The 16,473-nt window shown below is 36.8% G+C and overlaps 1 protein-coding gene across 6 annotated transcripts; it reads right to left on the bottom strand.

Moving 5' to 3' along the window:
• Nucleotides 1-1,671: 1,671 nt before the first annotated feature.
• On the bottom strand, nucleotides 1,672-16,412 carry LOC130802679 (uncharacterized). Of its 6 annotated transcripts, none has more exons than XR_009039785.1 (5): nucleotides 16,130-16,412; nucleotides 14,684-14,756; nucleotides 12,352-14,271; nucleotides 3,250-3,322; nucleotides 1,744-2,837 (listed from the first exon to the last, which is right to left on the bottom strand). XR_009039785.1 is itself a non-coding variant. In XM_057666693.1 (4 exons), the coding sequence occupies exon 3, from the start codon at nucleotides 13,281-13,283 to the stop codon at nucleotides 12,381-12,383; it is 903 nt and encodes a 300-aa protein (XP_057522676.1). In that variant the 5' UTR covers nucleotides 13,284-14,271; nucleotides 14,684-14,756; nucleotides 16,130-16,412; the 3' UTR covers nucleotides 6,471-6,610; nucleotides 12,352-12,380. The 6 variants fall into 6 exon arrangements, 1 of the variants encoding a protein (XP_057522676.1); XR_009039786.1 differs by having other exon boundaries at nucleotides 12,352-13,664; XR_009039787.1 differs by lacking the exon at nucleotides 14,684-14,756.
• Nucleotides 16,413-16,473: the final 61 nt, after the last annotated feature.

Raw genomic sequence — 16,473 nt, 5'->3', positions numbered from 1 at the left:
TTTCGAGCAATCGTTCTGAAGGAACATGTGCAGCCGCCTTAAAGCCGGTATGTTGCTATGAAATCAATTGTGGCCGTGGGCGTGTGGGCGTTGTACACCCTCTCAAACAATGTTCATTCTTATAGCATATTTCAACTTGTGAATGTTGGAAGTACTTCACATGTGAGGAAGATTTTACATTGCTAAAATATTAAGACTTGCATATAATGTTGGGATCCCTTAAAACCATATGGTTTTGGAAAAAAATGAACCTCATTAAGTGTACATGCAAGTCAACACTCACTCATGGGTTTGTGGGCCCGAGCCTACAGGTGGCCCGTGGCTTTGTCCACACGAGTAGGCCTACGGGGGACTATGTGACGAATTGTGTGAAAGTATGCAATATACATTTGATGAACAGCGTTTCTTTCTACCAGGTTGGCTTGAAATGGGTAGTCTTATTTTAACTTTGAGAGATAACTTGTTACTTGTGTCTATGCTCAGCCTAGTACTCAAATGACTTACAATGCGTGCTGCTTTAAATCAATAAATATATAATTTAGCCTATAGGCTCTAAAGAGAAGCACAAGAACTTATATCCGGCCGCATGTGCGACTAAAAATATTAAACACCTATTTTATGACTTAAAAAGTCAAATTTAACACTTAAAATCCCTACATTAAGTCTTAATTTTTCTTCACCAAAGGCTTAGTTTAATTTTTTGGTTATCGACTTCAATTTTTAAAACATCTATTCCACCACTTAAAATGTCAATTTTAACTCTTAAAACGCCTATTTCAACCCTAAATTTTATATTTTACTTACCTACTCTAATTAGAAAAAATCCATTTTAAGATTTAGAATGTTTATTCCAATGGTTTAAAGTTTGTGAAATTTAAGACATAAAATGCCTATTTTAAGTCTAAAATGTTCAATTCAAACTTTAAAATGGCAACTTAAAATTATGAGTTGAACTTATGAGTGGTTGCACGTATGCAGCGGTCTCACATGAAATTTGCTAAGAGAGAAGAATGTTTCGCTCCTCAAAATACCGATTGAGTAATGATTTTAATGACTTCGAGTCTTGAAGCAGACTGGCGCTAGACAAATGCCATATAGTTGCTCAACAAAGAAACAATAGGTGTTAATATTGATTGATGTAAAAAATGTGTGATAATAATTTTGTGGAGAAAAGAAAGGAAGTGAAGGAAAGATAAGTGACTATTTTTCCAGAATATTGCAAATTTAAAAAATAATTCCCCCTTTGCTTGAAATGGGAAACTATTTCCCACATTACCGTCCACGTAGGATAGGTGTGAGAAATTTTTTTATTTTTTATTTTTTAATATAACCGCTACATGAAATGACGGTTTTGTTTAGGGATCTGAAGTAAACCGCTAGATGAAATGGCGGTTTGTGAATTTTTAATTTTTTTGTTTTAAAAAAAAGGGTAAACCGCCACTTGAAGTGGCAGTTTTGTAGCAATACAAAACAACACAGTAGCTTCGAGCATTTGTTCACGCATTTCATTTTCCTCTTTGCTTCTTGCTGCAGGTATTAGTGTAAAAAAAAAATTTCTTCACTCTCATTTACTTCAAATTTACAATTCCTCTCATTGAGCTGAACTAAATAACTACATTCCCATCTTCTCCTTGTGTACTACTTCATTTTCATCCTCATTTAAGGTATGAATAAAACCCTAATTTTTTTTCAATATGCAAATTGTTTTTTTGTTCATTATTGTTTTCAATTGAAGTTATAAATATGTTGATTGTTTGTTACATTCTCTTGTTTTCATGATATAAGCTTACATTTTACACATTTGTAGTTGAATTTTAGGATTTGGTTTGTACGCATATAAAGTGTTTGATGAAATGTTTCAATGAAAGTTTATTACTTTGTAGGGTTAGTTTAATGGTTTTAGAATATATTCATGGTTTTTTTACCTTTTACATTTGAAATGAACCTTCTAATAAGTGTTCTAATACCGTAATATCACAAATTCTTGTATTCAAATTTACACTTCCCTTACTCACAATCAAAAATTAAGTGTATGTGAAATCATATGAAAAACATGTTTGTATTTGCAGAATATGAATCATTATCCCATTATAGTATATTGGGGTGGGGAAGTAAGTTAAACTGGATCCGATGTTGGGTATAATGGAGGATTAAATACAGTAATTGCATGTAGATGCGTGGAATGACCGAGCATCTAGATTGGTTCGAGGAGATAACTTCACAGGTCATAGCTCTGCTATGTACATGAGTTGGTACAGGCGTATCTCCATATTACGTCTAACGAACACCATATTTGCGCTGCCAGGATCACATTACCATCCGACATCTACGTTACTGGTTCGTCTTCTTTCAACACTCATAACATATAGTAATAGTTTTAAGTGACTCTTTTAACAATATAATGATAAAAAACAGGCTGAGTGCATCCGATCGGTGCTCATACAATGCAATGACACGATTCAAGCGGAATCTACATCGCCAGTTGATGTAACAACCCGACTTACCGTTGACTGGGTAAACAGGGTCGTCACGAGGATTATTTCCCAAGAAACTTAAATCATATTCCAAAACCTGGGCAAAGGAATCACCAGCTCTATTACGAAACCAACACAGCTAACTCTCAAACCAAATATCTAATCTAAACATATAGTAACCTTACAACTCACAACGAGTCCATTATAATCAATATAATCAGAACTAATCAGAACTAATATACATTAAACAAATTCCTAATACAAACTATAAGCTTCCACGGGCTCGGCTCAAAAGGACATCCTTAGCACTCTCTCCAACTTTGCTAACCCGATTATTCCCGACCGGATCCGATCTGTAATCAGCTAAAAGATGGAAACAACAAGGAATCAGATTAAACTGAGTGAGAAGCAACAATCCAAAACAATTAAACACAGCAATTCAAAACAATGATTTAAAAGCAACATCAGTTTCCTAGATCTATGTGCGCACAGGGAGTCTAGTTGAGAGGAACATCCATAGCTCTAAGGCTATGTCTCTCTCGGGTGAAGCTAGTCAATATCTCAATGACAATTCGCTTCAAAAATAGGGAGTAGGGAACCATGTTCCTCAACTCCGTCAATGACCAGCTCGCAAGCCCGATCCATTGACCATATCAATATCAGAATAATCATTCATAAACATTTATCACATTCATATAAATTTCACAAACTTTAAATAAACATTTTACAAATGGTAGGCTGGCCAGACCCCTTTTAAGGGACTGTTACTACTCACCAAAAAGAACGCTTCAAGAGGCTAAGTCTGCTACCCCGCGATTATTAGAAGGGCTCTTCGATAAAGTCGCCTCCTGAAGCATAACAACATAGCATCACAACAACGCATACGATACTACAGCTAGGTTCATATAGTTCATTACTACTCATCCTTAGAACGCATAGTATCACCAGCTATTCTATTATTTCCACTTAAACACCAATATATACATTCAAAGTCAATGTTAGAAATCCTCAAAGAATCACAGAATAATTTCAAGAATATCAAATTATTCGATACTTACCCATAACTCTTGGTTTTAACATTTCTAAGCATCATATACTAGTAAAACTTGATCTTTAATTCACCATTTACATCTTATTAAACTGGAAGTAACCATTCTAGCCCACAATCGCTATTGCTCATAAAGAAGTTAATAATCCATCTAAAATATTAAATCATCTAACAATTAGCTCTTAACGAGTATCCACAACCCAAAATGATTAATCTCAACTTCACCCAAATCTATCAATCAACATAATTCCATAAAAAGTTCTCAAATCAACAAACATCTAATATATCATCTAAGAGCTTCACTTTACTCAATTACTTGTCATCATCATTGTCAAAACCTCCATGAACAGCTAACATTTACATGAGAAGTTCAATAACCCAACCAAAATCAGGACATCACTATCATCATCATTATTTGCCACAAGTTTCTAATTCCTAACAATAATTATCTAATATCTCATATCCAGCTAATACTCCCAATCAACATAACTCATCCAATTAATTTATATAAACTCAAGATTCAATAAAATTAAAGCTTAATTCATGACGAAGGAGCACGCTAATGAAAGTATGTCAATGAAATCAACCTCATATTAATAAAACCCAATTGAAGGATAACTACTAACTCTAAACACATGATAAAAAAATACTCTATTTGAACTCCAACTTTAATTATGAACAAGTAAATAAAAAAAATATCATTTTCGAATTTACAAGACACCCTGCTAGTATTTTGGGTATAACTTCCTCATACGAACTCATTTTGGGGCGATTGAAGTGCCCACGCGACCGTGACTCGGAGCACTACAATTCTTATGTAGGAACCAGAACCCAAAAACGATTAGAACTGCTTCGAAAGTGGCCAAAACAGAACGTTCAAATTCCGGACTAAAATTTCAATAATTACCAAACTTTATACTAGAAATCAAAATTCCAAAAACCAATACTAATCAACACTAAAAAAAACCCAACTAAAGCCTTCGAAATGGATGAACAAAGAACACGAAAGGACTTTCAGATCTTTCTTCTTTAATGGAATAAATTCCGCAAATATATATTGATTTTACATGTAATTTCGACTAGAAATAGTTAAGATTTGAACATATGAGAAGAAAATCGATTATAAAAGATGAGTAAAATGAAATTACACATAGAAATTAAGAGATTTAATACCTTAGTTTGTTTACACCAACAAATACAAGAAGAAGGAACACTGGTAATGGTTGTAGAACCACCGTGAGAAGCGGTGTTCGTGTTCGGTGAAAGCCGCCACTGATTTTGCTGCACAGAGAGAAGGGAACACGAAAGGACCAGTTGAATTAACGAGAAGATGATTAGTCTAGCTTGAAGTCACTCGAAATTTCAGAAGAAGGAGGAAGGTGATGAAGGTGTTGCTGGTTGCTCGAAGAAGAAGGAAGGAAAGGGAAATGGGGAATTGGGTTACTGATTTGGGGGTTTGGGTATAAGAAATTTATTATTATTATTATTATTATTATTATTATTATTATTATTAGGATAAGACTATGTTTAGAGGTGTTCATTCGGGTTATCGGGTCTGTTTCGGACGGGTGTAATTCGGCTCGGTTGGTTTTTGAATCGGTAAATTTTCGGTTGTATACAACAACGGGTCATACTCGGGTCAGATCGGTTGGTTACGGGTCGGTTTAACAACGGGTGTTCGCATTACCGGGTTCAAACCGGTTTGTTATCGGTTGAAATTCGAGTCGCGTGTCAATCGAGCTCGGGTTGTCATCGGTCTTACATTAGTTCGGTTTTCTCGGGCACAAATCGGGTTCGAGCTTTATTTTTCGAGTAGTTATCGGTTACGGACAACTATCGATCGGGTCAATATCGAAATAAGTTAATAGTCGGGTTTTTAATTGATGTATGCTCATTTTATGGCAGAGCAATTTATTTCAATTAGTTTATATATATATATATATATATATATATATATATATACATATACATATATATATATATATATATATATATATATATATATATATATATATATATATATATATATATATGACTATTATTTAATAATGCATCATGTTGCTACTTTTGATAATTGATTAAATATTAAAACTCGATAATCGAAACTCGATTTGTTTGAATGAATAATAAGAATAATCTAAACTATCTCATAGGCTATTTGAATATACATTACTCTATTACACTAATAATCGATTGTATATCTAAGTTTGATAATTGAAACTTATTATATAAAATAAAGTGAATTAGATTAATCAAGTAATCATAACCATTTTATATGATATTATGTATTTATACTTGTTAGTGACCTTGAATACTTTAAACTAATAAATCTATTACGCTAATATTTCATTGTATTTAATTTAAAACTTAATAATGTTCGGAACTAGACCTATTGGAGTGAATGAAACTAATACAAACTATCTTATAGAGTTATAGTTACAGTTACAGATTATCATTTACAGTTAACTCAATGCTATTACTTATTAGTTATTAGTATTACTGAATACTGATATTGAATATTCTAAAGTAATTTATAGGCTATATTATAGTAAATGAAACTAGTACTCCACCTTTTTTGTTACTTTGAATTAAATAGCCTATATTATGCAATTTTACCAAATTCAATAATAAAAATATTTAATATTTGATATAAAATATTTATATTACTCAAATAAATTATTTTAGATTAAGATAACTAATTGTCCAATTTGATGAATATATATATATTACTCAATTGATACATTACTTGCACAAAATGTTATTGGTTATTTGGATACAACACGGATATGCTAATATCAGATCAGCGGTCAAGAACGTGCCACGTCATCGTCATTTGATAAAACATGGCTTAAAGTTCCTTTCTTCATCCTTTCCCTTAACAGCAGCCGGCAGCGACATTCACATTTGACATTCCCAAATCCCGCCCAAATAAACCCTAACTCAACTCTCTCTTCTTCATCCTCTCACTGAAACCGGCAGCCCTCTTACAATACCATCTGTTCTCCTCCAATCCGGCCGGTAGAACACGTTCATCTCCGGCAGCCTGTAGTACTGTAGGTATGAAGTTCTTGTTTTTTTTTCTTTTTCTCTGTACCGTAGCAATTGTATCTGTTAGTAGCAATTTGGCATTCTTTATCTTTCAAAATGAGCTGGTAATTGGAATTAGGCACCAAGTTCTATTGTAAAACTCCTTCCTTTTGAATTTTGTTGTTTGGATTTAGGAAGCATGGTGTTTTTGATATTGGTATTTCCTACTAATAGGAATTACTGTCATATATGAAGTGGTATTTATGAATTGAATTGCAAATTTGCAATTGAAAATATTTCCTTTTCTATGCAGAGTGTATTTAGAACATTAGATGTTTTTAGCCATTAAATCATGTGCGAGATGTGTAAATAGTCTATAGAAGTACATTTTCTACCAGTGTTAAGTATTGTAGCTATACTTGGAACAAGTTAAGATGGCGTTGTAGCCTTGAGAAAAAGCAGGACAATGTCAACTTGAGAATCAGGTTTTCGTGATTTAGGACCTGCAGTTGGCGTTCTGCTGTTTTGGACTATTTTGACCGAAATGGTAGCATATATGATATGTAAAGATGCTAAGTGCTCGCGGAAAAATGCTTTGAAATCAATTTCATTGAAACTGCCTCTCCTCTCTATTCATCTTCATGTGCAGACCCTCATCCAATGCCTAATTACATCATTAGTAAGAATCAGTTTGTAGTCATCAACTCTGATGTGAAATTTAGGATTTGATTAATGTGATAACAAAGAAAATTTCATTCTTATGTTAATTGCATTAAAATGGTTTCAGTGATTAATGTGCTTGAGAAGTGTAGGAATTTTAGTAAAAAACTCTTGGCCGATGGGATAGAAATGGGTATCACTTGAGAAATAACAAGCCAAGGTCAACTGCTTTCGGGTTAGCAAAATCTATTCATAGTTTCAAATTCTATTCATCTCCACATTCAAAAATCTATGCCCTCTTCCCTGCCTATTATCTATCATCATCAATGCATAAAAAAACGACCCACTTGTGGTTAGATTTTTAGTTGTAATTGTCAATGATCTCACCCGACATGTGATACATATTCTGGTAGCAAAATTTTAGGCGTTTCTTTTTTGTATCTTTCTTATAAGAATGAATTACTTTCTTTTAATACTTTTTTTGTTTGTTTTTGTTCAAGATTGAAATATGGTACCACAAGCAAAGCAGCAGTACGTGAGAGATTTTGGTGCTCGTTGTCGACTTTTATGTTTTGTTTTGGAGAAAGTATTTAATGGTGCACATTCACGTACATTTGATGGATGATACTTTTATGGTGGATATATAACTATATATAGTTGCTGATTGAATGTTAATTTTTGGGGTAAAAAACTTGATATTTGTATATGTTAATTTGGTGGATGTATAAATGATGGATGTAAATTTTTGGAGTTAAAAACTTAATATTTGTATATTTATATTTGGTGGATGTATAATTAGAAAACTGAAATTGGACCTAATTTGCTAAAATTAGGCGAAAAATTGATTCGGATTTATAACAGTTCGATTAACAATCGGTTCGGGTTGGTATCAGTTCGGGTTAAATACAGTTCGATTAATAATCGATTCGGGTTCGTATCAGTTCGGGTTAAAAACAATTCGATCTTAATCGGTTTTAGTCAGGTTGTATCCGGTTACGTGCATAATTCGGGTCGGATTTGACTCGGGTCGATCACTGTTCAGTTCGGGTAACATCGGTTAAGGTTTATATGTCGGTTATAAAATTCGGTTGCAGTTCGAGTTCGATTTTGCCCTTTTCGGTTATCAAACTGTTAGAGTGAAGTATCGGTTCGGGTAATTGCGGTTCGGTAAACCTAAAAAACTTACATTTTTTCGGGTCGGATAATTTTCGATTCCGGGTCGGATTTTCGGGTCGGGTTTGTTTTGAACAGCTCTAACTATGTTATTACTTTGACACTTAGCCTTCCTTGCCGCCCACTTTTAAGATTTTTTTTTTAATTTTTTTTTTATTATTATTTTATATATATATATATATCATCATCATTATTATTATTATAACCTACTTAACTCACTTGATTCACAGTAATTTCTAATTAGTTAAAGGCCCAAAATGATTTTATTTATTTTAAATTCCCGAATGTCACATTCTACCCAACTTAAGAAGAACTTCGTCCTCGAAGTTAAATCAAGTCTCAAGCACAAACTCAAATATCCAGCTATCATACATATCATAAGACTATGTTACCCAATTACTCATACTTATGCATTGAAAGAATCTATATAACTCGTATAACTATGCGAAATAATCAAAATTTTAAGGCTTAGCATCGCTAAATCTAAGTATTATTTCGAAATCCATGATTCTACCCAACTTAGAATGAAGTTTGTCCTCGAACTTAACTTTATAAGACTAACAAGATGCAATACATATAAAACGATAAAAATATAAATACCTAAGCAAATAACCAAGGATAATCGCGTCTCATGGCATCTTCTGCCTCCCACGTGGCTTCTTCGGTAGCGTGATTAGACCATAGCACTTTCACAAGTGCTACACTACCTCGACGAGTATCACGCGTCTTCTTATTTAGAATCTGAACGGGAGTCTCTTCATATTTCAAGGTGTCATCCAAGGTTAATTGTTCGGGTTGAAGAACGTGTGAATCATCCCAGATGTACTGCCTTAATTGAGATACGTGAAACATATCATGCACTCTATCAATAGACGTAGGTAACGCAAGTCGATATGTGACCTCGCCTATGCGTTCAAGGATCTCGTAGGGTCCAATGAATCTTGGACTGAGCTTACCTTTCTTCCCAAACCTCATCACGCCTTTAGTTGGTGAAACTCGAAGAAAGACTTTATCTCCAACTTGAAATTCAAGAGGTCGACGTCGTTGATCTGCATAACTCTTTTGCCTATCCTGAGCTGCTTTCATCCTCTTGCGTATCAACTGAACTTGAACTTGCTCGATCATCTCCTGAATCAAAGGCGGTCCCACATCTACCGTATCCGAACTATCATTCCAACATACAGGACTACGACAACTACGACGATAAAGTGCCTCGAATGGTGCCATCCCAATACTCGAATGATAACTGTTATTATACGAGAACTCTATCATATCCAACTTATCATCCCATGAACCCCCGAAATCTAAGACACATGCTCGTAACATATCCTCAAGCGTCTGTATCGTCCGCTCTGTCTGTCCATCTGTAGCTGGGTGAAATGCTGTGCTCATTCTCAACTCAGTACCCAAAGAATCCTGTAGCTTTTGCCAAAAATTAGAAAAAAACCGAGCATCTCTATCTGAGGTTATGTCTCGTGGGACTCTGTGATGTCTCACCACTTGCTGTCGATACGCTAAAGCCAACTGATGCTTGTTCCAGGTGTCCTTCATCGGAATGAAATGTGCTGATTTTATCAATCGATCAACTATGACCCAAATCATATTGTTGCCCTTCGTAGTCCTCGGTAGTCCACACACAAAATCCATAGATATCGCACTTCCATTCGGGTATCGGCAATGGGTAAAGTAAACCTTGAGGTCGACGGTGATCTATCTTGACCTTCTGACAGGTTAAACATTTGGCAACAAAATTAGCAACATCCTTTTTCATACCATGCCGCCAAAACGTTCTCTTGAGATCTTGGTACATCTTATCAGTGCCCGAATGTGTGGAGAAACATGAACTATGCGCCTCTCTTAGAATGCGAGTACGTAGGTCGGAATCGTTAGGCACACACCATCTATAGTCGTATCGCAAACTGCAATCCTCATGAATACTAAAATGTGGGTCAGGTGTTTCTACCACTATGGAAGCCTTCTCAATCAGATGTATATCTTCAGTCTGTTTCATCCTTATCTCCTCAAACAAATCAGATGTCACCTTCATCATCGACGCCACTGCCCCATGCTCTACTATCTCGATACCCATCTCCTCTATTTCTTCTCTTAAGCGCACTCTAGCTAGGGCATTACATAAACTATGTACAGCTTTCCGGCTCAAGGCATCAGCGACGACATTAGCTTTTCCCTCATGGTATCGGATCCCCAGGTTATAATCTGAAATCAGCTCTAGCCATCGCCGTTGTCTCATATTCAACTCCCTCTGGGTGAATATGTACTTCAGACTTTTGTGATCAGACAAGACCTTAAAATTAGTACCATACAGATAGTGTCTCCATATCTTGAGAGCGAAGACTACCGCAGCTAACTCCATGTCATGTGTCGGATAGTTGATCTCGTGGGTCTTTAGTTGCCGTGAAGCATAAGCAATGACGCGTCCATTTTGCATCAACACACACCCCAAACCATTCTTCGACGCATCAGTGTACAACTCAAATTCTGACTCTCCATCAGGTAATGCTAAGATAGGTGCAAAAGTCAGTCGTGTCTTGAGAATGCTAAAAGCTTCATCGCACTGTTCATCCCAAACAAATCGTATATCTTTTCTGGTCAACTGCGTTAACGGTCGCGCAATCTTGGAAAAGTCGCGTACAAATCTTCGGTAATACCTCACCAAACCTAAGAAACTTTGAACTTCAGACGCGTTCCTTGGTATGGCCCAAGTCGAAATCGCCTCCACCTTCGCCGGGTCTACCGATATACCCTCACTAGACACTATGTGCCCAAGAAAAAAAACCTTGCGTAGCCAAAATTCGCACTTTGAGAATTTGGCATACAACTTATGCTCTCTCAAGGTCTGTAATACGATCCTCAAATGTTCGGCATGCTGATCTTCGTCCTTAGAATAAACTAAAATATCATCAATGAATATTACAACGAACTGATCAAGATACGCGGTAAAGATGTTGTTCATGAGGGCCATGAATGCCGCCGGTGCGTTGGTTAAACCAAAGGGCATAACCGTAAACTCATAATGCCCATATCGTGTCCTAAAGGCTGTCTTAGGAATATCCTTTGGCGAGATGTTCAGCTGATGATAGCCAGACCTCAAATCGATCTTAGAGAACACTGATGCACCTCTGAGCTGATCGAACAGGTCATCTATCCTAGGAAGAGGATATTTGTTCTTCACAGTAGCCTGATTGAGCTCTCGATAGTCTACACATAACCTAAAGGATCCATCTTTCTTCTTAAAGAAGAGAACGGGTGCGCCCCAAGGAGACACGCTTGGGCGTATATAACCCTTGTCTAACAATTCTTGTAGTTGCACCCTTAACTCTGCTGTCTCTCTAGGTGTCATGCGATATGGAGCCTTAGATATAGGATTCGTGCCTGGTACAAGATCAATCGTCAAATCAACTGCTCTCGGAGGTGGTAATTCAGGTATCTCAGAAGGAAAAACATCCTCAAACTCACGTACTACACGTATCTCTCCTATCTCAGGTGTGCTCATCGTCGTGTCTACTACGTGACATAGAATCATCGGGTAATTCTTCCTTAAATATGTTTTCAGTTTGATAACATATATGATCTTAGTGTGATTCTTTGGTACAAAACCCTTAAAAATCACTTTCTGCCCTTTAGGTCCTCGTATAGCTACCTTCTTCATCCAACAATCAGTACTTGCCTTGTACTTCCTCAACCAATCCATACCCAAGATAACATCAAAATTATCTAAAGGAAACTCTATCAAATCTACGCGTAAATCCATTCCCATGAAGTCTAAAGCTATATCCCTATACACTCGCTAACATAAGATTCTCTCACCCGATGGTTGTGTAAACTCACTATTTATCTTAAGCGAATTAGGCAAATGCAACTTTGATACACACGAAGATGCAACAAAAGAATGAGATGCTCCCGAATCAAATAAAACATATGCAGGTTTATTGTTGACTAAGAACATACCCGTAATAACTCCTGGTTTATCCTCTGCTTCATCTCTCTTGAGAGTCATAAGCTTCCTTGGTGCCGCTAATTGGTGTACCGACCGATGGTCTAGATGAACTTCCCATAGCAGACCCCTGACTCTGCGAACCACGCCCAAAAGGTGCCTGCGGTTGACCCTGCCTTCTATCCTGAGTCACACCAGCTTGACTGCCGGTCGGCTTCTGCGCTGGACCTTGCGGTGTACCTCTTAAACCTTGCTCACGTATGTACTTGTAGCAGTCAACCCTCTTGTGACCCTTCTTCCCGCAATGATAACACTCGATATTCTTACTACTTTGAGGAGTGCTCAAGGTTGATCTTCCGAAACTAGATCTTGGCTCTCGGTGGGACTGTGTAGGTGTTAGAAATCGTCTACCCCCAAAGTTTTGTAATATATCATGGGTGTCCTCTCTGCGTCGCTTCAGCCCTTGAGTGGCCTTCCGCTCATCCCATAGGCGTTCAGCCTCACAGGCATCGTGATACACATCCCTAACATGTTCATGTCCCAGGTTCCTCATACGTTCCCGGATATCCAGACTTAACCCTGATAAGAACCTTTGAGCCCTAAATCTTTCCCCAATCTTCATGTCGTCCACATACTTAGCTAATTCCATAAATCGAACGTAGTATTGGTGAACGGTCTGGGTTCCCTGCGTAAGTCGAGAGTACTCATCGAACATCCTTCGCTGAAGATGTAGAGGAAAGAACTCGTCGCGAAGTGCTGACACAAACAAGCTCCAGGGAAGAGGAGGTACGGTAGAAGGGTGCTCCAATGTAGCTGCGGAAGGAGCTGATAGAAGAGCATCTCTATGAGTAACCCACCAAGTATCGGCGTCACCGGTTAGGTAATGAACCGCTAGATCTACTCTCATATCCTCTGGTGTCTTCAGTATCGCGAATATCTTCTCCATCTCCCGGATCCAATCGTCTAGCTTAGTAGGAGGACCCTTGCCATCATACGTCTTAGGGGCTAACCTTTGAATACCCTCTGCTTGTGATGCCCCTAAATCGTGCCCAGAACTACCCTTTGAAGATCCGACGTTAAGTGACTGAAGCACCTACTGTTGTAGAAGAAGATTTTGTTGCTGCTGCGCGTGGAACATCTTTAGCATAGTCTCAAACTGTTTCGGCTGTGACGGCAGCTGGAACGACAGGTGTAGAGGTCTCAGTATGATCGGATCGCGCATGAGATGCCTCATGTGACGTAACCGTACGCTCAGAATCATGGGAGCTCTTAGACTCTTCCTTAGTCTCATAACTCTCGAGACGAGGCACACGATTCTCAGCCATCGCTATACGTGCACAAATAAACAAAGATCATACATTTTAACAACAACAAATAACTCGATAGAGATACATGCACACATACGCATATGAAACACTATGAAACAATAATTGAATCAAACGTCCGCTTCACGATACTCTACTAACTAGCGTCTACCCAATCTCTAACTTCACACCTAGTGTCTTTCTCTAACTCACACTTATCCTATATCCTTATTACCCATACAAAGGTCCTCAATTCACGTGTTTGGCTCTGATACCAACTGTAACAACCCGACTTACCGTTGACTGGGTAAACAGGGTCGTCACGGGGATTATTTCCCAAGAAACTTAAATCATATCCCAAAACCTGGGCAAAGGAATCACCAGCTCTATTACGGAACCAACACAGCTAACTCTCAAACCAAATATCTAATCTAAACATATAGTAACCTTACAACTCACAACGAGTCCATTATAATCAACATAATCAGAACTAATCAGAACTAATATACATTAAACAAATTCCTAATACAAACTATAAGCTTCCACGGGCTCGGCTCAAAAGGACATCCTTAGCACTCTCTCCAACTTTGCTAACCCGATTATTCCCGACCGAATCCGATCTGTAATCAGCTAAAAGATGGAAACAACAAGGAATCAGATTAAACTGAGTGAGAAGCAACAATCCAAAACAATTAAACACAGCAATTCAAAACAATGGTTTAAAAGCAACATCAGTTTCCTAGATCTATGTGCGCACAGGGAGTCTAGTTAAGAGGAACATCCATAGCTCTAAGGCTATGTCTCTCTCGGGTGAAGCTAGTCAATATCTCAATGACAATTCACTTCAAAAACAGGGAGTAGGAAACCATGTTCCTCAACTCCGTCAATGACCAGCTCGCAAGCCCGATCCATTGACCATATCAATATCAGAATAATCATTCATAAACATTTATCACATTCATATAAATTTCACAAACTTTAAATAAACATTTTACAAATGGTAGGCTGGCCAGACCCCTTTTAAGGGACTGTTACTACTCACCAAAAAGAACGCTTCAAGAGGCTAAGTCTGCTACCCCGCGATTATTAGAAGGGCTCTTCGATAAAGTCGCCTCCTGAAGCATAACAACATAGCATCACAACAACGCATACGATACTACAGCTAGGTTCATATAGTTCATTACTACTCATCCTTAGAACGCATAGTTTCACCAGCTATTCTATTATTTCCACTTAAACACCAATATATACATTCAAACTCAATGTTAGAAATCCTCAAAGAATCACATAATAATTTCAAGAATATCAAATTATTCGATACTTACCCATAACTCTTGGTTTTAACATTACTAAGCATCATATACTAGTAAAACTTGATCTTTAATTCACCATTTACGTCTTATTAAACTGGAAGTAACCATTCTAGCCCACAATCGCTATTGCTCATAAAGAAGTTAATGATCCATCTAAAATATTAAATCATCTAACAATTAGCTCTTAACGAGTATCCACAACCCAAAATGATTAATCTCAACTTCACCCAAATCTATCAATCAACATAATTCCATAACAAGTTCTCAAATCAACAAACATCTAATATATCATCTAAGAGCTTCACTTCACTCAATTACTTGTCATCATCATTGTCAAAACCTCCATGAACAGCTAACATTTACGTGAGAAGTTCAATAACCCAACCAAAATCAGGATATCACTATCATCATCATTATTTGCCATAAGTTTCTAATTGCTAACAATAATAATCCAATATCTCATATCCAGCTAATACTCCCAATCAACATAACTCATCCAATTAATTTATATAAACTCAAGATTCAATAAAATTAAAGCTTAATTCATGACGAAGGAGCACGCTAATGAAAGTATGTCAATGAAATCAACCTCATATTAATAAAACCCAATTGAAGGATAACTACTAACTCTAAACACATGATAAAAAAATACTCTATTTGAACTCCAACTTTAATTATGAACAAGTAAATAAAAAAAATATCATTTTCGAATTTACAAGACACCCTGCTAGTATTTTGGGTATAACTTCCTCATACGAACTCATTTTGGGGCGATTGAAGTGCCCACGCGACCGTGACTCGGAGCACTACAATTCTTATGTAGGAACCAGAACCCAAAAACGATTAGAACTGCTTCGAAAGTGGCCAAAACAGAACGTTCAAATTCCGGACTAAAATTTCAATAATTACCAAACTTTATACTAGAAATCAAAATTCCAAAAACCAATACTAATCAACACTAAAAAAAACCCAACTAAAGCCTTCGAAATGGATGAACAAAGAACACGAAAGGACTTTCAGATCTTTCTTCTTTAATGGAATAAATTCCACAAATATATATTGATTTTACATGTAATTTCGACTAGAAATAGTTAGGGTTCGAACATATGAGAAGAAAATCGATTATAAAAGATGAGTAAAATGAAATTACACATAGAAATTAAGAGATTTAATACCTTAGTTTGTTTACACCAACAAATACAAGAAGAAGGAACACCGGTAATGGTTGTAGAACCACCGTGAGAAGCGGTGTTCGCGTTCGGTGAAAGCCGCCACTGATTTTGCTGCACAGAGAGAAGGGAACACAAAAGGACCAGTTGAATTAACGAGAAGATGATTAATCTAGCTTGAAGGCACTCGAAATTTCAGAAGAAGGAGGAAGGTGATGAAGGTGCTGCTGGTTGCTCGAAGAAGAAGGAAGGAAAGGGAAATGGGGAATTGGGTTACTGATTTGGGGGTTTGGGTATAAGAAATTATTATTATTATTATTATTAGGATAAGACTATGTTATTACTTTGAC

Source organism: Amaranthus tricolor, chromosome 16, assembly GCF_026212465.1.
Source record: "Amaranthus tricolor cultivar Red isolate AtriRed21 chromosome 16, ASM2621246v1, whole genome shotgun sequence".
Taxonomy (NCBI): Eukaryota; Viridiplantae; Streptophyta; class Magnoliopsida; order Caryophyllales; family Amaranthaceae; genus Amaranthus; species Amaranthus tricolor.
Note: the sequence above shows the minus strand (reverse complement) of the source record. Positions and strands in the feature narration are given on the sequence as shown.